This window comes from Malaclemys terrapin, chromosome 1 (assembly GCF_027887155.1).
Source record: "Malaclemys terrapin pileata isolate rMalTer1 chromosome 1, rMalTer1.hap1, whole genome shotgun sequence".
Classification (NCBI taxonomy): Eukaryota; Metazoa; Chordata; order Testudines; family Emydidae; genus Malaclemys; species Malaclemys terrapin.
In genome coordinates, this window is record NC_071505.1 from 94,192,699 (window position 1) to 94,219,608 (window position 26,910).

At 56.3% G+C, this 26,910-nt stretch overlaps 1 protein-coding gene across 3 annotated transcripts; it reads left to right on the top strand.

Moving 5' to 3' along the window:
• Window positions 1-1,744: 1,744 nt before the first annotated feature.
• CARD10 (caspase recruitment domain family member 10) lies at window positions 1,745-26,580 on the top strand. 3 transcript variants are annotated; one of them, XM_054031905.1, is made up of 21 exons: window positions 1,745-2,246; window positions 4,153-4,368; window positions 5,575-5,712; window positions 6,154-6,479; window positions 9,245-9,427; window positions 11,337-11,492; window positions 11,591-11,716; window positions 12,027-12,224; window positions 12,409-12,555; window positions 13,587-13,702; window positions 15,188-15,228; window positions 15,892-16,009; window positions 16,275-16,455; window positions 17,636-17,759; window positions 18,136-18,376; window positions 18,688-18,757; window positions 19,589-19,679; window positions 20,606-20,764; window positions 23,000-23,121; window positions 23,838-23,953; window positions 25,582-26,580. In XM_054031905.1, exons 1-21 carry the CDS (start codon window positions 2,240-2,242, stop codon window positions 25,787-25,789), a joined length of 3,084 nt encoding a protein of 1,027 aa, XP_053887880.1. In that variant the 5' UTR covers window positions 1,745-2,239; the 3' UTR covers window positions 25,790-26,580. The 3 variants fall into 3 exon arrangements, with proteins under 3 accessions (XP_053887880.1, XP_053887863.1, XP_053887872.1); XM_054031888.1 differs by having other exon boundaries at window positions 1,746-2,246; window positions 20,606-20,782; XM_054031897.1 differs by having other exon boundaries at window positions 1,746-1,918; window positions 20,606-20,782.
• The last annotated feature ends 330 nt before the right edge of the window (window positions 26,581-26,910 follow it).

Sequence of the window (26,910 nt, forward strand, 5' to 3'; positions counted from 1 at the left end):
CAATGTATACAATTTTTTTTGGGGGGGGAACGCCCCCCATGCCCTACTAATCTCCACCCTTGAATGGCAGGAACACTTTGTGCTCCGCAGAGCCCCACTTGGCACAACAGCCCCTGGGGCCATTGCCGCTGGAAGGACGTAAAGCAGCCCTGAGGCTGCTCCAAGTTACACGGTTGGCTGAAGTGGTCCCTAGCTAGCTCAGGGATCAGGGGAGCATAATGGTGGCTTTAAGTCACCTTTGCCATCCCCCTTTGGGTCCTGAACTGCCTGCAGCTTGACCAGATTCAAGACTCTGACCCTTGGGTTTGAATGAAAAGAGAAGGAGAGAAGACAAGGGGGAAGAAACCAACGACCAGTGGGGCTGCCAGACAGCTGCAAAAAAGCATCAGTCCTAGAAGGGAGGCACCAGGCGGGATTGAACCCAGCCCTCTTCCTACATAGTAACCCTAGGGCAACAAGCCCTTACCCTATTGTCCTCCCCTGCCAGGCTGCGTGGTACCAGAGACCAGGACTAGGAATCACAGGGAGGTCAACCTGCACCTAATTTCAAGGTGGTGACAAGCCCTTATATAGCAGTGCAGGGCATTACCCCACCCACGGCTCTATGGATGCTCGATTAGTCTCGTTATACAGGCAAATCTCAGCTTACGCTGGGGTTACATTCCGCTGTCAGCGCGTAAAGTGAAAATCACATATAGTCAAAATTCCATTGAGTGGAATGGCGGGCAGAATCGCCCGCACTACAGGAACAGTATTTAAATTGTTATGTTTTTGTTTTTGCCGACCGCGCAAAGCTGAATTCGCGCATGTTAAATGCGCATAAGATGAGACTCGCCTGTAGTTAGTATGGCAACACCCATTTTTTTATGTTCTCTGTGTATATATATCTTCCTACTGTATTTTCCACTGCATGCATCCGATGAAATGGGTTTTAGCCCACGAAAGCTTATGCCCAAATAAATTTGTTAGTCTCTGAGGTGCCACAAGGACTCCTCGTTTTTTAGAGATTCCCCAGGACAAGAAAAAGGCTGCTTTTGTTCAGATATGACAGCAACATCTTCAGTGACTGGCCCCGGTCACCCTTTGGCCAGCACCTCTTAGAGACATGGGTGTTTGCCCGGATGTGGTTAATGATTCTGAGAACGCAGTTTGCTCACCACCCACCGAGTGCCTGTAACTCATTGACCTTAGGAAGCATCAGAGAGATGCCTGGATTCAGCCACTCCCTTGGTAGGCCAGGCTTCTGAGGCCCCTTCAGCTCTGGCAGTGGCAGGGGGCTTTCTAGCCACTGCTGAATGGGGTCTGTCTGGCTCCACGCCTTGGATGTGCAGCATGCAACCTACTGAGTTCTAAAATACAGCCCCTCTCCATCTCCTAGTGACCCCAGGGTCTGGACAGAGCTGATAGCTGTGCTGCTGCACCTTGACACCGAACACTGCCTCAGTCTCTCTCTGCCAAGGGAATGCTACTGGATGTGCAGATCAGGTGCAGCCCACAGGCTCCTGGGAAGCTGCCAGCACGGCCTTTGCCACCGTAAAGCTTGAGCACCCAGACTCGACAGGAATGTCAAGTGACATAAGTGCCAGGACAGGAGATACGGGCATGCCACAAAACAACACACATCCTGCCAGAGAGTCGCTGGGGCGGCTGGCCAGGTGAAGAGCACCGAGAGGCTTTGTGGAGGGAGGGCAGGTCAGCTGCCTGGCTCCGGAGGAAAGGGAGCCCTGAGCTGGAAGTGCTCTCTCTCCAGCCCAGAGGTCAGGTTCCCCACCCACCTGGCCGGATTCGTCTCTCAGAAGGGAATTCACAGCTCGCATTCCTGGGCAGGAAGCAGGGGTGTCAGCACTTGTTTTTGCTCAGGCCTTCTTGCATTCCTGAAAAGGAAATCTGCCTCGCCACTGTTGCCTGGTCATGCCAGGTGTGTATTGGGAGTGGTGAGAGAGAGAGGGAGAAGGAGAGAAAGGCAGGCAGCAGAGAGGGAGGCGAGAAGCAGCTGGCTCCAGTGGTTTGGGACCCGGCTACCTGAGCGATTGCTCTCCTTAACTGGCACTGTGGCATCGGCCATCAGCTGAGGGACTGGCGCTAACAGGAAGGGGCCAGCAGTTTTCAGTGCTGGGGCTCTGGACTCTGCAACTCCCCTCACAGGCCCACGCTTGTCGACCTCCAGGGCATGCTGTCTTCCTACCAGGGCTGGGCACAAGCAGCTGTCTGGTAGGGGGCCGAGGTCCCTTTTACCGGGATGAGGGGTGAGTTTGTCTTATATTAACATTGTATCGGTTTGTCAAGTTGGGAGCGGGGATAGGCTGTGACTAGACACTGTTCACAAGCTTAGAGTGTGTTGCTCTGCACACTATGCCATCAGGGGACTAAGGGACTGCGAAAGAGACAGGGCGGGGAAGGGCCTGGGACACACCTGCTGGGATTGTGATACGATCAGAAACCTGCCCCGGGGAATACAATCCAGACTAGATTCTTGCTGTGTGACAGAAATTAGGGTCAGCCAACCAGAGCAGGAGCAGGAGTCCCAGATCCCACCCAGACTCCATTCCCAGCCCAGATTAGGCACTTGGAAAGGAGACGACTGAGACACAGGGACTCCTGCTGCTCAGATTGGGAAGGCAGAGGGGAATTTGCGGGAGCAGAAGTTTGATCCAGCGGTTGGCTCTGACAGTGTCCTTTTGGCATGATAGGTAAAAGAGCCCTGACAGCCATGGGCAAGTGTCAGGCGAAGGGAGATGTTAGTGTGTGGTGTTCTTGTACTAGTACAATTGTGTGTGCGCGTGTGTGCAGGGGGAAGGGGAGGATGTGTGTGAAATCTTCATCATTTAGGACTTTTAAAGGCAGACTGTACAAACCTCTAGCAAATGGACCTGTGCCAGGACAAACATGCATTGGCAGGGGTGTGTGTGTGTGTGTGTGGGGGGTGCTAGATGATTTAATGGCTCTGTTGGCTGGCTGCTTTCTGTGATTCATGGAGTTTACTTAGGGCATCATCACAGCCCTGCCCTGGAGGCACCTCACCCCCGCCTATGGAGCTGCACTTTGCTATTTGTGCAGTGGGGAAGACCCTCCTCCCCCAGGTCTGCTGTGTGTGTGTGGAGGGGAGGAAATGGGGGACGGGAGAAGGAAATTCAGTCTCCCTGTTCACTCAGACTAGACAATGCTTTTATAGACACCACGCTGCCCTCCCCTGGCACCTGGAGCAGTTCAGCTCAGCCCTACCTGGAGGAGGTCATGGGGGAGGCGGGGAAAGGGAATTCAGCCTCCAGAACTAGCCTTAGTCTTACTGCTGTGACTGCCTGTCAGGAAGCTGGTTGCATATTGAACAGTCGCAGGGCCCCCGCTTGGATTTCCTTAATGAGTGGGTAATTCAAACTCTCAAATCAATTTCCAGGAAGCAGAGTTCAACCCAGCAGCCAAACCAGCAATGCCAATGCTTGCCCATTGGGGGCCCTAAGCAGGAATATTTTTGAGTCCCCCCCCCCAATACAAAAGCAGGCAAGTTCTCATAATAAAAAGGGAATAGGAGACCCCCTTGAGCTGCTCGGGCCATAAGCAATTGCTTAGTCTACTTATGCCCAGCGCCAGCTCCGCAGACCAGTTTAGGAGCTGGCACACCCTTCAGGGGCTGCTGTTAAATTCCTCTTCTGCACAATTCTGTCTCCAAACAAATAAATTAATCACAGATGCAGAATAGAACATTAGTTGCAACAGCGTTTTCCCCCAGGGCCTTCTAGCTGATAGGAAGACTGCCAGGTGCTTCGTGTTCTAATTACCCCAAGTGCAACAGGCTAGAGATAATGAGCCTTGTTCTTGCTGGATTAACTCCTACTGAATTCTCAAATTGACACCCTTGCTGTGCTGTTCGGTATCATTTAGCCCCCAGTTTAGCAAAGGATGATTCCATTCGCACCTTGGGAGCTGCAGAGGAGGTGGTGAGCTTTGCCTAAGGTGGCAGATTGTCTTGGGTGGCCTCTCTTTCACCCTCCATTTCTGATGCCCCAGGTGGGTGATCACCTTTTGATCCTTCTGGACAGTTCTGGTATTTAAGATGATTGACCTGCCATTTGGGCCTGGAGAGCTGACCCCTAGTGCCGCTCCATGTCCATGACTCCCCACTGTCACAACACAAGTTCTCCTTCCCCTTTCCAGGCCCTGAGGATGCACCAGGAAAGGCTGACAGCCCCGCAGAGGAGGAGGAGGAGGAGGTGTTGTGGGAGAAGATTGAGAGTGTGCGGCACGAGCTGACCCGGTCCTTGAACCCAGCAAAGCTGACGCCCTACCTGCGCCAGTGCCGTGTGATAGACGAGCAGGACGAGGAGGAGGTGCTGAGCTCATGCAGGTTCCCATACAAGAGCAATCGCACAGGTAGGAGAAAGCAATCTGTCACAGTGGGTGTGTGAAGCCCTTCTTTGCCCAAGACACCTCTGCCACTCGGTGGAGAGACCCACCATCACTGCTCCCTCATCCTTATTCCCTACAGTGACTATCCCACCCCACAGCCAGCACTCCCGCCCTGTTCCCTCCAGCGACCTCTCCCCACAGTCAGTGCTCCCACCCTGTTCCCTACAGCGACCCCCCCCACAGCCAGCACTCTTGTTCCGATGTCTACAGCGACTCCCTCCACAACCAGCTCTCCCACCCCATTCCCTATAGTGACTCTCCCCCTCACAGTCAGCGCTTCTGCCCCATTCCCTCCAGCGACCAACCCACACACAGCTGGCATTCCCGCCCTGTTATCTCCAGCGACCACCCCCACAGTCAGCGCTCCCGCCTCTTTCCCTAAAGCGACCCCCTCACAGCCAGCGCTCCCGCCCCATTCCCTCCTGCAACTTCCCTACGGCCAGCGCTCTCGCCCCGTTCCCTACAGTGATACCCCCCCACAGCCAGCACTCCTGCCCCGTTCCCTACAGTGACGCCCCCCCCACCCCCCCCCAGCCAGCGCTCCTGCCCCGTACCCTCCAGGCATTCCTCCCACGGCCAGCACTCACACTGCATTCCCTACAGCGACTCCCTCGCCCAGCAACGCCCCCACAGCCAATGCTTCCTCCCCGTTCCTCACAGCGACCCTCCCACAGCCAGTTCTCCCACCTCGTTCCCTCCAGCGACCCTCCCACAGCCAGCGCTCTTGTTCCGATGCCTACAGCGACTCTCCCCGCCCCCGCCTGTGCTCCTGCCCCATTCCCTACAGTGACTCTCACCCCCACAGCCAGCGCTCCCGTCCCTTTCCCTAAAGCAACCCCCCCACAGCCAGCACTCCCACCCCATTCCCTCCTGTGACTCCCCCACAGCCAGTGCTCCCAACTTGTTCCCTGCAGCAACTTCCCCACCCCCATAGCCAGCACTCTCGCCCCATTCCCTACAGCAACTCCACCCCACAGCCAGTGCTGCCACCCCGTTCCATTCCCTCAAGCGACTGCCCCCATAGCCAGCGGTCCCACCCTGTTCCCTACTGCCCTGATCTTAAAAGTGGGGGAAACTGGTGAATTTGCTCCTTGGTACAGTGATGTCATTACACCTGGTTGCTCATGGGTTTAGCAGTGCCTTGCTCCTGTGTTGCTCTGTCTCTTTTAGGACACTTGATGGATATCCTTCGATGTCGAGGAAAGCGAGGCTATGAAGCCTTCCTAGAATCCCTGGAGTTTTATTACCCAGAGCATTTTATCCGGCTGACAGGGAGGGAACCAGCACAGCGCTGCTCTATGATCCTAGGTAGAGACGCAGCCCCCTTCTCCCTCCCCAGCTGTGCAGTGGCTTAGAGAAACCTGTGTGTGAGGAACCCAGGCACCCTGAACCCTGGCCTGGGGAGAGCCCTGTGTGTGTGAGGACCCCAGGCACCCTGAATCCCGGGTTGGAGAGAGCCCTGTGTGTGTGAGGATCCCAGGCACCCTGAGCTCCTGGTCAGGGAGAACCCTGCGTGTGTGAGGATCCCGGGACCCTGAATCCTGGGTCGGAGAGAGACCAGGGTATGTGAGGAACCAGGCATGCTGTACCCTGGCTTGGGAAGAGTCCTGTGTGTACCAGGAACCGCGGCACCCTGAACCCTGGTTTGGGGGTACAGAGTGACTGAGAAGTCTGTGTCCCAGATCTAAGAGAGGGTGTTAGTTGTCCCTGTCTCAGCACCCAGGAACTTTTTGCCTTTCTCTCTTCCAGATGAGGAGGGCCCCGAAGGTCTGACCCAGTTCCTCATGTTGGAGGTGAAGAAGGTGAGGGCGCAAAGGAAAGAGCACCTGGTGAGAGAGCACCAGTTAAAGGTGAAGAACCAGGCCCTGGAGGAGGAGCAGACCCGGCTGGGGCAGCGGCTGCAGGAGCTGCTGAAGGTGCAGGAGCGATGCCACAGGCTGCGGGAGGAGTGGGACTCCAACAGCATGGAGCTGCTGCGGCTGAAGGATGAGAACTACATGCTGGCCATGCGCTATGCACAGCTGTGTGAGGAGAAGAACCTGGCCGTGCTGCGGAGCCGGGACCTGCAGCTGGTGGTATGGCAGGGTGGGAAAGCGGGCGCTTGGCGGTTAGTGGGTGAGAGGAGTGCTTATTACTGAGCATTGGCATGGGTTAGGCTGCAGACTAGGGTGTGATGGATATTCCCCTCGGCAGGACCGGCTCCAGGGTTTTTGCCGCCCCAAGCGGCTGAAAAAAAAAATAAATAAAAAAAGTTGCAATCGCAATCGGCGGCACTCCAGCGGCAGCTCCACCGCGCCGCTTTCTTCTTCGGCAGTAATTCGGCAGCAAGTGCTTCCCTCCGAGAGGGACCTGCTGCCGAATTGCTGCAGAATAGCCCAATGTGCCACCCCTTCCCCTTGGCCGCCCCAAGCACCTGCTTGCTGGGCTGGTGCCTGGAGCCGGCCCTGCCCCTCGGGGGGTGGGGGTGGGGGGTGGAAGGGTGAGTGTGTACGTTCTGTGTTGGTACTGCAGGCAGGATGAGTGTTGGGGGAGGAATGAATGAGTGTATGTGTGCTAGTGGCTGAGGTTGTGTATTTAATGTGTTGTGGGTATTAGTGTTTCATTGAAAATGTGTGTGTTCAGTTGCATATTAGTATGTGATGGTGAGTTTTAGTATGTATGTATATCAGACATTGCTCTGTCCGTGTGTCTGTACGTGTAATCTGTGCTGTGTATGCTTGTTGTGGTGTACTGCATGTTGCTGTGTGTGTACTGTGTGTTCTCTGGGTGTTGCTCTGTGTGGGTTGGTGTTATATTTATTCTCTCCACTTACATAATGTCCATATCCATTTCTCTGTAGGAGGGAGCGTGGGTGTCTTGCGGTGTGTGTGTGCACTAGGCTCTGGGTGTATCTGTGCGAGGTGCTCTGGACTGCCTGGCATTGGGTGTGGTTACTGAGGTGCCGGGCACAGAGCCCACCCTACACCTCCTCTCCCCTCAGATGACGCCAAGGAGAAGGAATTCATGACACGTGCCCTGGTTACCATGCTTTCACCTCCAGCAATTACACACCCACTTCCTCTGTCTCAGATAGGACGGCTGCACCTTGAGTTCACCTATTTACAACCCTGTCCTTGGTAACACCTGTTCCTTGGATTATTCCAGTGCCAGGCTCCCACACAGCCCTGCCGATGCCCCTCCCTGTGGTGCTGCCCGCCCCCCTGCTATTCTAGGGCAGGGCCCTCACCTCACTCCAGCCCTGCTCACACTCTGCTCTTTCAGCCCTGGGATCCCCACACAGCTCATGCCCATGTCCCTCACTCTTGACCAGCATCCCTCTGCTATAGCAATCCTAGGCCTCTTCTTAGCACAGGAAGCTGGATTGTTTGTGGGTTTGGTAATATGGACAAATACCCATCAGAGAGTAGGGTGAGACCCACGGTCACAGTCTTGCTCAGTCCCCCTCTCTGGATGGACACCAGGATGTGATGAGTGGACCCAACCGCTGGATCCCATGTGCTGCTAACCTCCCTGGGCCTGGGTAGTGACTGGTCACAGTTCCTAGATCTGGGTCTCTCAGGGTATGTCTACACTGCAATAAAACAACCATGGCTGGCCAGGCTGGGCTGCGAGGCTCTAAAATTGCAGTAGATATTCAGGTTTAGGCTGAAGCCTGGGCTCTGGGATCCTCCCCACCTCGTGAGATCTCCAAGCCCAGGTTCCAGCCCAAGCCCAAAATGTGAACAGTGCAGTTTTATAGCTCCACAGCCCCAATCCAGCAAGCCTGAGTCAGCTGACTTGGGCCAGGCCGGGGTCTTCTACTGTAGTGTAGACATACCCTCGGTCATGCTCCTAGGTGCAGACCCCATGTCTGACACCTTTCCTGGGCAGTAGGATCCTGCAGTTCAGCTGCCAAGACCCCAGAACCAGTGCTCCACCCTCCTGAGTCTCCGCCCCGACTTGCTTAGATACATTTCCCCAGAGCCCACCAGACTATGAAAGCTCTGGTTTCTTGATTAACCCCTTCAGAGATGACAAAAGAAAGGCAGGAAAACAAGGAACACAGGTTTAGCATGGGATTTTCTTAGCCACAGAGACTTTACTCTTAACAAAGCACGCTCAAGAGTCACAGATTTTTGGAAAATAACAAATGGTTCAGAACTCAGTCATGCAACTCTGATCTCCCCCTGTCTGTGAGTCCTGGGTTTGGTCAGCATCCTTCAACTAGTCAGCCCTTCCTGCCTCCTTAACCTGGTCTTCTGATGATGGATGGGGCCTTGCTCAGAGAACCCCCTTTCTGAAATATAGCCTCTATTCTCTTTGGTCAGATGGCCAGCAGAAGAAACTGCAGCTCTCCCAGCCACGTGCTCTAGCTGGGAAATTCCAGCTCCTCCTCGCCAGTCCGACTGCTGTGCAGAGAGGTCATTGCTCCAGGGGCTGGCCGATCATTGAGAGACAATGAAAGCTGATGGGGCTAGATTGCTCTGTTTTAGCTTCACAGAGTCATTCCACTAGGTGCCAAGCACCTACTACCAAATGGATGCTCTAATGCAGAATGGAGGTTGCAATACAATATGACCGTTACAATACAAAAGTGGCAGTCACTTAAACTGGAGCTCACAGTTTGGTACAGACCTAGCCTACTCTGTGTCGCCCACCAAACCCCTTTCACTTGAGAGCTAAGTCAGAAGAGATCCCCCCAGACCCTGTAGTTGTACAAAGCTTTCCCCACCGTGTTGTCTCAGCCCTTACTCTCATTACTCCCAAGCCCTCTCCCTGTGTGCCAGCCTCTCCGCTTCGCCCCATGACACCTAAGGCAGAGGCGGTGGGCGTGAGGCTGTCTTTGTTCTCCCTGCCCCAGGTGGACCAGCTGAAATGTAAAGTTAGCAGCCTGGAGGAAGAGTGCAGGCTGCTGAGGAAACATGCGTCCGCTGGGCCCCAGCGAGAGGCAGAGGAACGGGGTCAACCTGACACAGTGCCTGAGCTGCAGGCCGAGAACCAGAGGCTGACGGCCTCACTCCAGGAGCTGCAGAGCATGCTGCAGGTACCAGCGTGGGCAAAGGGAGAGACGCATTGGTGGATTAGCCACTGGGCCAACGGGGCCCCTGGAAAAATGGGTGCCCCCATGCCCCACCACACTCCGCCCTGCGCTCCTGCCAGCGAGTGGGGGCACCGGGGGGCAGGAGGGAGAGAAGATGGACAGGGGGAATACAGAAGGGGTAGGGAGGGGCTGCCACTTGCTCTGGCCCAGGGCCCCACAACCCCCTAATCCGCCATTGAGAGAAGGCTGGGTGACCCTGACTCCTCCATGGCTAGACTGCCAGGGGGGCTGAGAGCTATGTCCTGCATAGACACGGTCTCACCCTAATAGGGAAAGGCTCTGGACTGAGAGAGGGGCTGAGGCCCACCCCCATGTTTCAGGTAGGGATGGAAGAAACTAGGGGTAGTGCTGAGCCCCCTGGTGGGTCATGTTATTAAGGAGGAGCGGGAGGGGCTGAGGGAGTGGAGTGGAAGGAGGGAAGATGGTGAGGGATGAATAGGGTTACTGGGTAGAAACTGGATGGAAGGAGTGTGGAGTGAGAGATAGTTTGATCCCCCTTGCAGATCTGCCAGCTCTGCTCTGAGTCTCTACATCTCCCTTCCCTCCTCTGCTGCTTCACCATTACCACCCCATATGCCTGGAGCAGCCTCTCTCCTCCAAGATAGCTCCCATCCCCTCCTTGAAATCCTTCCTCAGAGTCACTCAGCTCCCATTCCAAGGCTGATCTCCGCGTGGGTGCTCCCTGTGGCGTCCTCTGACCAGCCGGCCCCACCATGCAGCAGGGTGGATCTCTGCAGTATGGAGGTTGGCATTAGGTTCTGCCCGTCACCAGTTTTGCCCTTCGTTCTGGTGTTCCGCCCATTGAAGCTGTCTCCTTGTGTCCCTCTCTGGGACTGAGCAGTGCTGAAGGCAGTCAGCCTAGACTCTGCTCTCCTTCATTTGGGAGTGTTTTCAATACAGCTGTTTCCACGGTGGGGAAAACCGATACAAAGCTCAGATTTATTTACAGAGTCTAACAATAAGCAGAAGCTATAGCCAGAGACACCAGACTAGAAAGGGAACCTGGCACCAAGCATGACAGAATAACAGCCCCCAGGACAATGGGATAGAAGGACCAACACCCAAGGGCATACCGGAATAGCAAACTAAACCCATGCTGAATTCTGAACAGCAACAAGGTCCCTGTCTAAAATCAAACCCTCAGATTCTCTTGGTCCCTGTCTCTGGTTTGGTGCTCGGAGGATCCTTAGCAGTCCAGGTTTGCAGATTCACACCTGAGGTGAGGTAATAGGACCTTTATGCTAAGTCAGGGGAACCTGAACAGGGCGGGCCAGGGGGCCATGGCCTCCCCATTTTTTACCGGCCGTAAGGGCGAGTGACTGTGGGCGAGGGGAGGAGAGGAGTGAGTGGTGGGCGGGATGGTCGGGGGAAGAGGCAGCGCGGGACGAGGGCCTCAGGGGAATGGGCGGTGTGGGGGTGGGGCCTCAGAGGGAAGGGGCGGGGCCACAGTTCAGATGCCGGTGGCCCCCCTGACACTTTTAGGGCCCTTCTGCTGCTCCTGCACTAAGTACTCAGGGGACAGGCTTGTTAAGGCACTGGACTGGGACTGGGGAGACCTGGGTTCATTTCCTGGCTTTGCCACAGATTCTGTGTGTGACTGTGGGCAAGTCACCTGATCTCTCTGTGCCTCAGTTTTCCACAATAACCCTTCCCTTGTCTGTTTGGAGCGTGAACTCTTCAGGGCGGCGCTTAGCACAAGAGGGCCCTGATCTCAGCTGGGTGCTGCTCTAATAAAGGTGACCATAACAACACTCAATTGTCAGCTCCTTTAGCAGATGAGCCTGAGGCTGCCCCTAGCTGGGAGCATCCCTTGGTGCCTGTGTTTAGGCTACTCCGCTCTCTCGTCTCCTAGGCAGCTAGTGAGGCCCAGGCGCCGGGCTCCCAGCGGATCCTCCTGGACATTCTGGAGCATGACTGGAAGGAAGCACAGGATGAACGGCAGGAGCTGTGTCAGAAGCTCCACTCCATGCAGAACGAGCTGCAGTGGGCTGAGGAACTAAGGGATAAGGTATTCCCCCCCTCCCCCGGTACAGCTGAAGAGCAGGGCCCTCTGGAGCAGGGATATTTGCCCCCGGGTAGGAGTGACACTCTGATTCCTGTCCCCAGTACTTGCAGGAGGTGGAGAACCTGCAGCTGAAGCACCGGACTCTGCAGAAAGATTGTGATCTGTACAAACACCGGATGAACACAGTGCTGTCTCAGCTGGAGGAGATCGAGAAGGAGAGGGATCAGGTGAATTGTCCTCCCATCCAGAGTCCCCTTCCCCAGTAGGAGAGGGGCCGAATCTCCACTCCTGATCCCCCAGAGTCCTCTCTAGCCTCCACCGGGAGGAGGCTAACTCTGCGTGCCTGAGGCCTATAGTCATCTCTTCCCCTCTCACCCTTAGTGCTTGCAAGTTTTCAATTAGGATTGGCTGCTTTTCTAAAAGATCTGCTCCGGGAATTATTCCGGGGAAGGTTCTGTGGTCTGTGTTATGCGGGAGGGCAGACTAGAGCATCACAATGATCCTTTCTGGCCTGGGGATCTGACTCTCTCCCTGCAGGCTATCCAGAGCCGAGATAGGGTGCAGCTGCAGTACTCCCAGAGCCTGGTCGAGAAGGACCAGTACCGCAAACGGGTTCGGGCCCTGGAGGAGGAGAGAGATGAGCTTCGGAGCAAATTCAGCCAGGCGGAGGGTGTGGAGAGCACTCTGGAGGCACAGCTGCAGCAATGCCAAGGCAACCGGGATGTGGGCATGACGGTGAGTGACAAGGAGCGGGTGGGGACGTAGAAGGAAAGGACCCTGAGGGAGGGGAGGCTGGGGAGGAGACCCTGAGTGGAAAGGGAACGGGAAGAGAAGAAGGGAGGAGCTGAGGGGTGTCCAAAGGGCCTGGGCATAGAGGGGACCAATGACCTTCTCACTGGGTCCCTTCCTTCTCTCTTAGGTGGGCACCTCCTCCTACTCCCTCTGCTCCAACTTAAGTAGCACCTGGAGCCTGAGCGATAACCCCTCTCCCCTGGGGAATGGAGTCATGGACACGCTGGGTGTCCCCGCCATCACCTTTCCAGGGGACTCCACACACCACAGCATGGTAAGAGCAGGGGGCCTTAGCCTAAACCCTGAAGCCCCTCTGCAGAGCGGGTCCGTGTTGGCGTGACCCCGTTTCACAAGGCACAGAGGGGCGGGGGCTTGCCCGAGGTCAGCCAGTGGGTCAGTATCAAAGCTGGGAGCAGAGCCCAGGAGCTCCCAGTGTAGTGTTCAGAGGGGGCTCATTCCTGGGGAGCAGACCAGCTCCCCAAAACCCACCAGTGCCCCTAAGTGCTCACTACTCTTGGGCACAGCAATCAGTAGCTCTTGTACCTGGGTCCCTAGTTAGTATCACTGTGGATGTTATTTTCAGTCACACACAGAAAGCTATGGGGGCAATCCAGGCTCCATTGAACTCAAACTCCCATTGACTTTAATGGGGCTAGGATTTCACCCCGGTCCTTAGAAACTCCTACTCCTTGGCAATATCCTGCAGTGGCAAGTTCCATGGGTTAATTACACAGAGTCCTTGCTCTGCTTGTGCCCATTGCCTTTACAGCTCATCCCTTCTGTGTTACAGTGGAGGATGAATATGAGGACCTGACGGGTATTTCTTTTACATCCCCCCCATCAGACCTACCCATGGCCTCGGCTGGGACCACGCCACTTGTCGGACAGATTTCAAAGGGATGGGGACTTAGTGAGGTGCAGCATCTTGTCTCATGTCTGCAGAGACCCTTCCCCCGTCTCCTGGGGTGGCAAGCCCTGGCAGAGCCCCCAGGAACAGGGCAGGGGTGGAGAACAAATGGGCACTGAACAGGAATAGGGTGACCAGACAGCAAATATGAAAAATCGGGACAGGGGGTGGAGGGTAATAAGAGCCTATATAAGAAAAAGACCCCAAAATCGGGACTGTCCCTATACAATTGGGACATCTGGTTACCCTAAACAGGAATGTGGTGCCAGCAGCTCTGGCTGGGGTCTGAAGGCGACCCACCCGAAGAGGAGCGGGATGGGGGTGCCCCTGGCACTGGGCTGAGGGTGGCTCTGAATGGTGGGTGTGGTGCAAGATGGTGTCTCTCTTGCTCTGTTCAGGAGGTGACTCCAGAGAGTGAGAAGGACATTAACCGCCTTTCCACCTTCCCCTTCCCGCCCTGTGCTGGCTCCATCATCCGACGGCAGCGGGAAGATGGATCCGTGCCCTGCAAAAGGTAACACATGGAGTCCTGGCCCTTCTGTACCTCACTGAAATCCCTTCCAGATCGCTTTGGTTCCAGCCTCCCCAGCAGGCGCCACCACAGGCAGGGGCCCCGGTTGAGGGGACGTAGCAGCTACTTCAGCCCCAGTTTCTGGCAGCAAGGAATGCTGTACAGGCAGGGGCAGAAGTGATGGCTGAGGGGAGCGCCGAGGTACTGCTGTCCTGTAAACTATGAGCTAGGAAAGTATGTGCCGGAGCACACACTTCACAGACTAGGAAAACATGCCCTTGGCTGCCGAAAATTTGAGAATCATTGCAGGGTGCAGGAGTGCTGGCTGGGAGGGAGGGAAGGATGCAGGAGCGCAGCTGCTGGGAGAGGAGCACCAACATTCAAGGGTGCAAGAGCACTGACTGCTCATGGAGAGGGTGTCTCTGAGAGGAAGGGTGTTTGTTGGCAGCGTGGGATGTGTGTGGGGAAGAGCGGAGTGGAGAGGCTGGATTGGCTGTGTGGGGCGGAGGGTCGTGCAGCGCTGGCTGTGTGGGGTGGGAGTGAGGGGTGTGGGGGGGGGTGGGCCATACTGGCTACGTGGGGGTAGAGGGCAGAGGTGCAGGCAATGGCTGTGTGGGATCGGGAGAGAGCAGAGGTGTGGGCTGGATTGGCTGTGTGGGGTGGAGGGTCATGCAGCGCTGGCTGTGTGGCGTGGGGGAAGAGCGGACGGGTGGGCCACTCTGGTTGTGTGGGGTCAGGGGAGAGCAGAGGGGCGGGCTGCGCTGGCTGTGTGGGGCAGAGGAGAGCAGACAGGAGGGCTGTGCTGGTTGTGTGGGGTGGAGGGTCGTGCAGCGCTGGCTGTGTGGGGTTGGGGGAGAGCAGAGGGTTGCGCAGTGCTAGCTGTGTGGGGTGGGCCATGCTGGCCACGTGGGGGTAGAGGGCGGACGGGTGGGCCGCGCTGGCTGTGTGGGGTCGGGGGAGAGCAGAGGGGCGGGCCGTGCTGGCTGTGTGGGGTGGGGGAAAGCGGAGGGACAGGCTGCGCTGGCTGTGTGGGGTCGGGGGGAGAGCGGAGGGGTGGGCTGTGCTGGCTGTGTGGGGCGGAGGAAGAGTGGAGGGGTGGACCATGCTGGCCACGTGGGGTAGAGGGCGGACGGGCGGGCCATGCTGGCTGTGTGGGGTGAAGGGTCATGCAGCGCTGGCTGTGTGGGGTGGGGGGAGAGCAGAGGGACGGGCCGCGCTGGCTGTGGGGTGGGAAGGTACCACTAAGGAAGCCCAAGCTGCTGGGAGAAATGGGGTTGCAGCCCTGGCTGCAGCGTGGGAGGGTGCCCGTTCGGAAGGGTGAGGGAGTGCTGGCACTGGGCGGGAGCTGCTGGGGAAATGGTGCAGAGCACAGGCTGTAGGGGAGCTGCTGTGGGGAGCCACGCAGGCATAGCAGGTGCATATCATGACACTGGTATTAGAAACACTGTTGCCTGGTGATTCCCCTTTGTGTTTCTCTGTCCATTCCAGCCTGTCTTGCGGGTCTTTTGGCAGCATGGAGGACATCACAGGTATCCGCAATCATGACTTTCTGGGAACTACGTGAGGGGAGAGACAAGGGAGAGAGGGGACAGGGAGCCGGCGCCAGTGCCTTCCATCAATGAAGCAAGCTGCAAGGCTGTGCGCCCACTGGGGGGCACCATTGCCCCACGCTTCCCCAGTCAGCCACAGTAGCAGTCTCTGGAGGGCCCGCCTATCTCTTGCGGAGCTTTTAGGATATTCTGGTCTGGTATATGTAATTTATAGAGGGTTTTATTGATGGAGAATTCGATTCAGAGTCAGAGGGGTAGGAATGGGAAGAGATAAATGCTTCAACTTCGGGTTGTTATCGGTTCCTGGTGACGGGCTGTAACTCTCAAGAGCATGTCCCACTGTATATCTCGGGGCTGGCTGGATTTGTGGCACGGTCTAGTGTTCTGGCTCTCCAGCGGGGTGGTTACAGGCTACCTGGGTTCTGCTGTCAACCCCTGGCCTGTGGGGGGGAGTTGCCTGTACTCAGAGTCCTGGCCCAGGAGCCCAGTGCAGGTTCTAGCCCTCCTTCCATCCACAATTTACCTATCTCACTCCAAACACCCTGTAGGTAGGACAGACTCTGAGCTGGGCTCCTGCAGAATTCTGTGTCTATGCAGTCGTCAGTAGTGACTTGCTCTCTACTCTCCCTCTCTCTTTTCTAGGGAGTGTGACCACTACTGTTTCATCGACCGGTCTCTCCTCCCTTTCCAGCAGTGCATGCACCAGGGTGAAGTCGGAGATCTGCTTGTCCGCCATCTCTGACCAGAAGGAGCTCATCAGGTGGTGCTTTCCTTTCATTGACTCATCCTTGGGTTAGGCTTGGTGCTGGGGAAGGTGAAGGATTTCATCTCCTGAACACTGAGGCAATGGGGGATCCCACTCCCTGTCTTGGGGTGGTCTCCCCGTTCTGTCATTTCTGGGCTTTCCCAAATGTGACCATGGCCCTATCTGGAAGGGCCATTTTCTGATGGGATGAGAGGAGGGACACAGTTCCTTGCAAAGACAATAGGCTTGAATTTCCCATTGTTGTTTTCTCCCTCACCAGATCCCTGGTGGTGCAACTGTCTAGCATGGATCACCTGACCAACCCAGTGCCCCAGCACAGGGGGCTTGGAGGGGACATCTCCATCCTGGGCGGGAACAGAACAGGGATTTATGTCCAGTGGGTGAAGCCAGGTTCAGAAGCTGAGAGTACAGGACTGCGCGAGGGCTGCCGGCTCCTAGAGGTGAGTCTGGAGATTGTCACGCTATATGGAACCACAGTCCAACTTAAACAGCAGCCATTTATTAAACAAGTCGGCTACAACTACAACATAAACAACTGGGTCTCTGCACTGCTTGAGTCCCTGCTTTGTCTCCCTTGTTCACCGGGAGCCAATCCCTGCCTATGCGGCACACAGAAACGAGTGGTTGAATAATATAATGGTAGCGAGCATATCAATACAGGTCTGTTTAGATACTGAATCTTTCTGGAATGAGTGGCTGTAGAGTATCTTCCAGTCGGGGCAGTGGCAATACTGGGACCGTAATACCACCATATATTTCCCTAGTGCCTGCCATCCTGCAGGTCCCAAAGCACTTCCAAGGCTGGCTCACTCCCCACTGCAGCCATTCTGCCTCAGTGACAACTCCCATGTTTTGTAGGAAGTTATGTGGAGAAGAACTGCTCCAGTGGAAGTGCCTTGGGGTATTTATGTTGGCAGAATATAATTACCTGACTTGCAGTTTGGCCAGGCCACTTGAATGAACAGCCCTGCTCTTGGAAAAAACACTCTTTTACAACCTTTGACACGCACCTCCAGCAACATGGTTCCATGCTGGGATACTGACTAGGAGGGAAGAACATCTCCTCTTGAATGTCCAGTACCTGAGTGGTCTCCCATCTGAGTATTAACAGCACCTGATGCTGCTTAGTTGGAGAACAGGGTGGGTGGTGCTGGTGGCCTGTGATACACAGGAGGTCAGACAGGATGCTCTGGTAGTCCCTTCTGGCCTGAAACTCTATGGCTGTATGAACATCAGAGCCCAAAGCACCATGGGCTGCATGGGGTTATAAGGTTCGACAGTCAGAGGGGAGCACAATATGAAGAGCATTGGCGACCGGTGTGAGCCATCTAGGCCAGCAGCAGAGGCTTTAGAGGAAGGTGCAAGAAATTCTGTAGTAGGCAGCTGTAGGGTATCCTGCTGTCAGGGATGGTTTCCCCCTGGCTAGAGGCTGGGCTAAGCCCTGCATCATGACGATTTCAGTCCCTTCCAAAGCTCTCAATTGTCCTTTAGCCCTACTGGGGCGCTGGGCGGAGGGAGCTGGGAAGTGGAGAAGGAAGGCCTATCATCTAATGGCACAAGCTGGTCTGTGTGTCCTGTTGTTGTCACTACCTCTCCCTCCTATCCTTCTTTCCTTGGCAGCTGAGGGGGACTTTGCCGAATGGACAGGTGCTGTCCCTGGAAAACTGCACACGGGAGGTAGCTTACCTGAGCCTGCTGCACTGGGATGACCCAGCTGGTCTCATCTTTTTGCCTGATGTGCATGGTAAATTCCTGTGGCTGCTGCTTGTCTTGGGCGTAATGATGGTCGTCAATGGGGTAAAAGCTCCCCTTCCCTTCCAGGGTGAGATGGGGAATTCAACCTCCTTGTCCATTCAGCCCAGAGCAACCCAAGTCCTGGGCTCTGTCCCTCCCTACCATAAGACCCCCCCACCCTGCCTCAGAGGAGAATTGCCATGTTCGTTCAGTTCCAGGCTTTGTCTTCACACCAAGGCCCATGTGGCTGTGAATACCAGTTCATGTAGCACAGCTGTACGAGAGGCCCAGAAGTTCCAGCGATGACTGCCAACATCGCTCCTACCTGTGTCCCTTGGAGAAGGGCCTGGGCTGTGGTGAATCTCATTCTGTCTCTCTTGTGCCAGGGTACCAGCCTCTCAAGGAGGCCTTAGAAGAAGGGAAGCAAGTGACTGGAGACTCCTTCTATATGCGTACCAATCTGACCCTCCTGGAGCAGTCTGACCCCTACTCCCTGTGCGTCAAGTGTCGGGAGATCCTGCACGTCACTGACACCATGCACAAGGGGCGTCTGGAGTGGTACTGTGCCCGCGTCGACCCCCTGACACTGCGGGACCTGGACAAGGGAACAGTGCCTAATTACAGCAGGTAACGCGGGCATAGGGAGCTGCAGTCCTTGGCGGGGAAAGCCCTCTCTTTGGGGTCTTGGGTATGGGGAAGGAAAGTTTGTCTTCCCCCCTTTTGCCTTTGGGTTCCCAGCAGCTCTGTAGGAGTACAGGCTGTCTAGCTTCTCAAGGTCATATCACAGGGCCCCTCACCGTGGCATGTAGGCACCCCCAAGAGAAGGGGTGATAGAGTATATCCCTTCCCATTGATGTTCTAACAAAGCTTTGTGGGTTCAGTGGGGTATGCCCCCTTCAGATTCTGTAGCTACCTGATGGTAATCTCTCTCCTCCCAGGGCTCACCAGCTTTTGAAGGTACAGGAGAAAGGCCAAGTGCCAGGCCGGCAGAGGGGCTGCAGAAGTAATGTAAGCTGGAGGAGAAAGTGGTGGGAAGTGTGTGTGTGGGGGGAATTGCAGTGCCTGTAATCTGCACTCACTCAGTGTGGCACTCTGTGTCCTGTCCATCGCTAGATGGGGACATATAGGGGTGGATGAGCCTGCTGCAGGCTTGGCTGGCAGAGCTGGGGCTGTTGGCTCTAGTAGTAGTGGCTGATGCTTTGAGCTCCAGAGGGCCTAGGGTCAATCCCAGCATGGCATTACATGCTCATTTGACCAAGTGTGCCCTGTGCCTGGATTCTCACCTCCACTGAAACATGCTGTGGGGTGAATGAAGGGGAGAGGAAAACACCTTGCTGGAGGCTGTCCGAGCCCCCTACTTGCTGTGGGAATGGGAGGAGCAGTCAGGACAATGCCGTCTACTGTCCCGTGGCTGGAGCATGGAAGTACCAGTGTTAGCTCCCCAGGCTGGGTGCGAAGAGCAGGTCTGCAGTGCTGGGTCTGGAAGAGCTGGAGTCTCGTCTCTCGCTTCCCTGGGGTCTGGGTGCTCTGTGGGGCTGTGTGTGCCAGGCTGGGTCTCGGCCTGCCTGGGGGAATGCTCTGCAGGCAGCGCTCTGCTGTGTGGGGGTGAGGGGAGTGCCTCATGTCAGGGAGCGGGCATGGAAAGGTGGCTGGGACGGAGAGGCCTGAAATGCTGCTCTGAGCTTTGCATACTCCTCTAAACGGAGCCCCTGAACCTCCTGCGGTCTGGGCCTCCGTGCCTCCCCCATCCGTCTCCCTTCCAATGCGAGCCTTTCCTGTGCCGGTGGAGAGCAGCGGAGCGAAGAGTTGTGTCCCTGGTCTCTCCCCCATTCTCCTCAGCTGAAGAAACGGACCCTGGGCCAGCTGCGGCTGGTGAAATCCAAACCGCCCGGGGAGCCTCCGCGGCAGCTGCTGCTGGACCCTTGCCCAGGTGAGCTGCTGCTCTGTCTGTGCCCTTCTTTGGTACCGCCCCTTAGGGGAAGGGGCTCCCTTGGGGACAAAGTCAATCCCTGTGAATAATACCTGGGGGGTCCCTGATGTGACCCCTCTGTGGCTGTTTGCCTGGGAGCAGGGCCGCTCAAAGGATTCAGGGGGTCTGGGGCAAAGCGGGGGAGCTGCGGTGCTTGCACTCACCTGGCGGCGGTCCGGGTCTTCGGCGGCATTTTGGCGGCGGGGGGCCCTTCAGTCGCTCCATGTCTTCAGCAGCTCTGAAGGACCCGCCGCCGAAATGCCGCTGAAGACCCAGACCGCTGCTGGGCCAGGGCTCGCGGGGCCCCTGTTGGGCCCGGTGCCTGGGGCAAATTGCCCCACTTGCCCCCCCTCTGTGCGGCCCTGCCTGGGAGAGCTGGAAACACTCCCCACAGCTCCATCTTCACTATCATAGGTCGAGGGCAGACAGCCTGGCCAGCAGGTTCCTTGTGGGACTCGGAGGGCTGCAGGGGGCAGTGGGTTGATGCACTCCTCTCCCTTGGGGGGATGCCCTGTGTGTGTCACTGCCCTGACCCTGCACAGTGATCAGGAAGTGGGGCTGGGCAGCTTCGTGGCCTACCAGGCTGAGATTGGGAGGGGTTTGGGGGAAGCAGTGGGGTTGGGGTGACAGGCGGATGGGTGTGGGTCTGGCAGTGGGTGCAGCGGGGTGGTGGTGATAGGTGGGTGTGGTGGGTCGGGGGCAGTGGCGGGGTGGTGGCTTTTGGGTGACAGGTGGGTCTGACAGTGGGTGTAGTAGGGGGTTGGGTGGCTGTATGTACTGGGGCGGGGGTGCATGTGGCAGGAATGGGCATGACCTGGGGAGAAAGGAACAATCTCTGTGCTGCTGACAGCTCTTAGCTCTTGTTCACTCACCTACATGTCTTCCAGACCCAGACAGGAGCCCAAAGCCCTACAGCCTCGTGCGTCCCCTGGTGGTGCAGGCCCCTCGCCCAGTGGTGCTCTCCCCTGACTGCATAGCACCCAGGCTCATCAGGAACCTGCTTGACCTGCCTACCTCGCGCCTGGACTTTCACCTGTGCCCAGCTGGTGAGCAGGAGCAATCAGGTGACTTACCCAGAATCCCACAGGGAGTGTGTGGTGGAGTCACCCCTCCCCTGGAACAGACCCCAGCTCTGCTGAGTCCTGGTTCCTGCGCTAATCACATGGCCCTTCTTTGGGGGAAGATTGCCTTTTTCCTCCCGCTAATCTGCAGCCACTTACCAGGGAGAGGGTCTTGATGATGTTGAAGATAGGTCGCAGGGGCGCTGGAACAATTTGTATAGTGGGGGTGCTGAGAGCCATTGAACCAAACTGTAAACCCTGGATATGATGGAAACCACTTCAAGCCTGGGGATGCGACAGCACCCCTCACCCCTAGTTCCAGCACCTATGATAGGTCGTTCCTATCTCTAGAGTTGGTGATATCCATGCCCATGGGAGGCCCTCTCCAGTCAGGTGTGGGAGCTGTCTAAGAACCCAGGAGATCTGAGATGTGCACTTACAGGTCTTTCAGGGATGGGGAAAGATGCCTCAATATCCTCCTCATCAGCCAATGCAATGGTCTCTGGCTCTTCCCACCCAGCAGCTGCACCATCCTGCCCCATCTTTCAGCCATTTCTAACCAGCTAGTGTCCCATTTTGCTTGGCCTCTCTGAAACACCTGATGCCTCCCGTCATAAACTTGGCTGAAGGCAATTGCAGACTGCTGGAGGGCCAGCTTCCCCCCCGAGCTTTTCCATGCCACCAGGGACCCAGCCAGTCTCTTGGTCTGGCTGGAGCATCTTCCTTTGGTTGGATGGTGGTCGTTCTAGCAGGTTCCTGCATATTGTCCATAGCTTTCTTCCCAGGGAGCCCCCTGCCTTTGGCCTGAAGGACTGCAGCTCTGTGAGCTCTGCTAGCTCTGTCTCTTCCTCGCTTGCCTCCAGGTGACCATTGTAACTAGCCGCAGCGCTGCGTGCTCGCTCTTGTTCCCGTAAGGACGTCTCTCCCTCTCGTTTTTGTTGTTTTACTGATTAGACGGCTGGTTGGGAAGCAATTTCTTTTCCCGCAAGAAATTTCTATGGGAACTAATTCCCCATCACCGCCACCCCTTTTTTGTTGGTGTTTCCCTTCAGAAATGTCCAAACTGGAAAATTAAAAAAAATGGGGGGGGGGGGGGAAAGGGTTAAAATCTCCATTTTCGATTGCAAAGGAACCTTTTGAAAGAAAATGTTCTGCCAAGCTCCACTCACGAGCCGTGTGACTTGTGCAGCTTGTGTGCCATCCTGTGAGTGCCCTGTCCTGCACCCCTTTGACCCCACTCTCACACCACACTGTGGCGTTGGGGCGCCTATGAAAGCCCTGCCCAGGGTGAAGGTGGGTCTAATGGGCATCGTCCCTCCACATAGCCAATGCCACAATTCAGGCAACTGCGCCTGTATTCCCCCTTGTGGTCCACCCACTCCCAGGCTCCTGGCTCCTCTGCTGTCCCCTCTCTTGGGCAGAGACCCGCAGCTCTCTCCCTTCTGACCAGGGTTTTTCCAGGCTGCACAACTCCCTGCCTACACTGTGATATCCCCAGCAAGGCAGAGTGCCTCAGCAAGCCAGCTTTGCCTTCCTTCCTCGGAAGCTGTACTCAGTGTGATTACCCACAGTTAAGTTACCACACAGCTCTTCCTAAGCAAGCACACTTATTCTTAAAGTAAGAGCATTACAGAGAAAACATTAAAAACAAGAAAAGAACCGACGTGCCTGCTAATAAGCTGACAAGGGCTCTGGCTGGTGAGCAGCCTTTCAGATCCCACCAAGCGTTTTTCCCCTGTGATAACAAGTTCATAACAGCTGTTAGTTCAGAACAAGCGTCCCCCGTCCCCCCAATGGATCTGTGAGTCACTCTCGTATCCAGTTTGGGCCTCTGATCTTGTCCTCGCGTAACAGGTGATCAGCCCACAGTGGCTTTCTTCTCAGGACCCAGCTTTAAAAGGCTGGATTTAGAGGTGAGAAATTGCCCTCCCCTCCTCCCAAGTATTTTCCAGGGATCCCACTTGGTTTGTCTGGCATATTGTTTCAAGGAGTCTTGTGATGCTCATAACACTTCCCAGGGTTTACATGAGTCATGTGTCCTAAAGGCATTAAATACAACCCCACAATAACTGGCAAACAGCTGCATTTTTAACACAATGAACGCCTAGGATACTGAAACCTAATTCAATGAGGTTTAACGTATTTCAGTAAGGCTTGTCTAGGATACTGCACAAAATTGCCAAATCTGTCACAGCCAATCCGCTCTGCCTCCCTCTGCAGAGACCCTGGCTAATGACGAGCCAGCTGCTACCCCTTCCCACGAATACTGCGTGGCTCCAGGTTCCCTCCAGGACCAGAGGGAGAGCAGGAGGATCCGCACCATCCGGGAGTGCATCAGCAAGGTGCTGAGCGGAGAGCAGCAGCTTCTGGACACTGTCTGCTGGGTGGTAGTGGGGATGGGGCAGGGACGGGAGGTCCTACCGGACACTAGGAAGAGGATGGGATTATTGAATGGGGGAGAAGAAGGAAGGGAAGAGACCACTAATGGGGAGGAGAGTAGGGGGAAGGAAAGGAGTCAATGACTTGGATGCTGGGAACCTTCAAAGGAGTTCTCCAGCCACTAGTTTCCTCCATCAGACTCCAGGGCTCCATCAAGCGTCGGGTCTGGTCCCTTTATGGAGTCCACATCAAGCCCCGTTCAAAGGGGGAGCAACAGATGTTAATGCTAATTATGTTAAGTACTAATTAATCAGTGGGGTTTGCTCCATCCCAGCAACTTTCTCACCTTCTCCAAGAGGGGGTGGAATGAGGAAGACATGGGCTCTGTGGAGGAAGCCCTGGAAGGCCTGGAGATGCACGCTGCATATGCATGAGGGGAGGGAGGAGCTAGGAGGGCCCCCGGGCCAGGCTGGACACACAGCCTCTTATGTATCAAATGACCCTGCTCTTTAATTCTCTGATTCCCTCTTGGGTCTAACTGTAAATCCACATGTAATGGAATTACTACTGGAAAAGCAATGATATCTCACAGTATGGGGCTTGATTTAATGTAACTGTCAGGGACTTTGGGTTATTTCTTTTCCATTTAAATCAGTAAATCTATGCAATTTCCTTGCAGAATAAACACTGCCTGCTGGAGCTGGGCCTCCAGAGGGTGAGGGATCTAATTAAAAGTGAAATATACCCCATCATTATCCACGTGGAGGTCACCGAGAAGAACGTCAGGGGACTCAGGTACGAAAAGTCCTTCAGAGGACTAGCAGAGGTCATACCATGGAAAAAGAGTGACTCTGGCCCATGCTCAAAGAGAGAGCAAAGGGAAGGGTGTGGGCGTGTTGCCTGGGGGGCGGGGGAGTCTCTGGAGGGGAGGGGGCAGGAGCCAGAGGCAGATTAAGTTTTATTGGGGCCCTGGGCACAAAGAACCTTTTGCCTCCTCCTCCCCCCCACCGCCATGGGGCCCCGCCCCCTGCTCCTCCCCTTCCTCCAAGTCCCACCCCTTTGCCTGGCCAGAAGCTGAGCCATTGTGGGGAGCCCTGGATCCTCCACCTGCCCTGGGCAGCATGCCCAGGAGGGCAGGGACACGGGCCGGGGGCTGCTCTCGGGCATCCCGCCCAGGGTGGGTGGGGGGTCTGGGGCTCCACACAGCTGCCTGGCTCCCTGGGTGGCTCTTATTACAGCCTTGGGTAACCATACATCCCATTTTGTCCAGGACAGTCCTCTTTTTAAGCCCTGCCCCAAACATCCTGACTTTTTGGCAAAACTGGGCATTTGTCCCGTTTGCTCTTGTCAACTGCAAATGGGACAAATGCCCAGTTTTGCCAAAAAGGGGCTCAGGGGGAGGGGGAGTGGCAGGGCTCGGGCCAGCTCTGCGCATGGGGAGAGGAGGAGAGGGGCTCAGGCCAGTGACTCAGCCCGCTGGGGGTGGGGGGCAATATGCTCACTGGGATTTGGCTTCTGGCCAGGGGGCAGGCCTCAGGGGGAAGAGGAGAAGCAGGGGGCGGGGCACCCACAGGGCAGAGGGGAAGTCAGCGCCTTTGGGGGGCTCCATGCACTGCCCCGCAGCTCCCATTGGCTGCAGTTCCCAGCCAATGGGAGCTGCAGAGTCAGTGCTGGGGGCGGGGGCAGTGCACAGAGACCTCTTGCCCCCTGCCCAGGGGCTGCAGGGACAGGACGGCTGCTTCTGGGAGTGGAGTGGGGTCAGGGCAGGTAGGGAGCCTGCCTTAGCCCCGCTGCACCACTGGACTTTTAGCAGCCTAAAATTTCCCAGATTGGCTCCAGTAGTCTCCGGGAGATAGAACCTGATTCTGGGAGACTCCCAGCAAAACTGGGAGAATTGGCAACCCTAGGCCACCAGTGCCCAGACTGTGGCTCTGCCCTGAAGCCCCCCCTGCCAACTGGACCTTCTCCCCCTGAGGCCCTGCCCACGCTCCACTCCCACTCCATCTCAGGCCCCACTCCTGCTCAGTCAGTCAGCCTCCTCCCCTGACATCCCTCTGTCCGCCGTTCATGCCTCTCTGTCCCCTCCCTCAAGGCATCCCTGCCTGCTGCTTGCTCCTCAAATGGTGGGCGGGGGCGTCCCGGACGCAGGGGTGGAGAGGGGTGAGTGGCGGGTGGTTGGGGCCCTTGGGGGAAGAGGTGAAGTGGGCAGAGGAGGAGCAGATGGTGGGGGCCCCAAGGGGAGAGGAGGGGCGGGGAGAGGAGGAGCAGGGGGCGGGGCCAGAGTATTCCGCCACTGGTGGGAGTGCTGCCTGGGTGGGGGCGAGTCACTGGAGGGAAGGGGCGGGAGCGCTGGCTGTGGTACACTGAGGTACCATAGCTCTCTGGGTGGGTGATGTTTATGGCTGTTTCCCTTTCTCTGTCAGGAGCTTACTGCGGAAGCCAGGCCAGCGTGACTCTGATGTGGTGAAGCTTTGCCAGAGCGCTGAGCAGGCTCTCCACGCCCTGCCCTGCTCGTGGGCCTGTGTGGATGCCCAGTCCTGGTGCCACGCTGAGGAGCTGGTGAAAGTAGTGCGGCGCTGCATCTTCCAGGAGCAGAACAAGGTTGTGTGGGTTGAGGATGGCGAGCTGTGATCCCACACCCGACGGAGCTGGGGCCGTGTCTTCATGTCGGGAGGCTCCATGTGGAGGAGTGGGGCGCTAGGTTCCTTTCCCAAGGGTGGTGCCTGGAGCACACTTGGCTTCTTTCCTTCATCCCCAAACTGTTTCCGAAACAGTGTGCCACTTCTCCCTGATTGGATGCAGTGGGATGTTTTGCCATCAGTGGAGGTCTGGAAGGACAAGGTGGCCCCTCATGTGTCAGGGAGTTGGGCCCACTTCAGGCTGCTTGGAGACTGGCCAGGATGGGGGTAACATGCAGACTCGGACTCCTTTCCCCTGATGTCCAGGTTTAGTGGAGGCATTTCCTTCCCCTTCCCACCAAGAATCCCCTCACAGCTTGCGGCTGCTGCTCCTCCAGGAGTGCTCTTGGCACCCGACCCTCTGTATGGCCCAGTCATTTGGAGAATCAGACAAGAGGGGAACAGAGAGAGTGTGTGTGTGTGTGTGTGTGTGTGTGTGTGTGTGTGTGACTGACTGACTGACTGACTGACTGCCTTCTGATTGCTCCATTCCCCTGCCACCCTGTCTCCTTCTCCCCTTCCCCATCATGGCTCTCTCTGGCATCCTGTCTACCTCAGCTGATGTCCCGATGGAAGCGGAGGTGGTACACATGCCCCGCCACAGGCGGAGTGACACTACGTGGGGTTTGTCAGGCATCCTCAGTGGGTGGCAATTGTAATCTTTATGGTGTATAAATTATTAATGGACCCTTTTAATTGGAAACCTGTATATAAAAGAGAATTAAATACCATTTATAATGGGAATGGAGGAGGGGCTGCTGCTTGCATTAACAGCTGGCCTGGAGTGCTGGGGGATTTCTCTCCTATCCCTACCTCATATGTCTCCTAAAATGCTCTCTCTCCTGCACAGCCTTCCCAGCTCTCTCTCCAGCACAGACTCAGGCAGCTGGTCCCTCTCTGGGAACATTGAGGGCGCTTGCCTGGTTCTCCCAGAGCCTTCGTCCCTGTAGCTCCGGTTACCTCCGGGAGTCTGGGGCCTCCACCATCTGGGTCCTTCTCCAGGGGAACAATAGGAGAGGGGAGAGCCAGTGGGGCTGCTGGAAGGCTGGGGCTTGCCTCACCCTTCGAACAGAG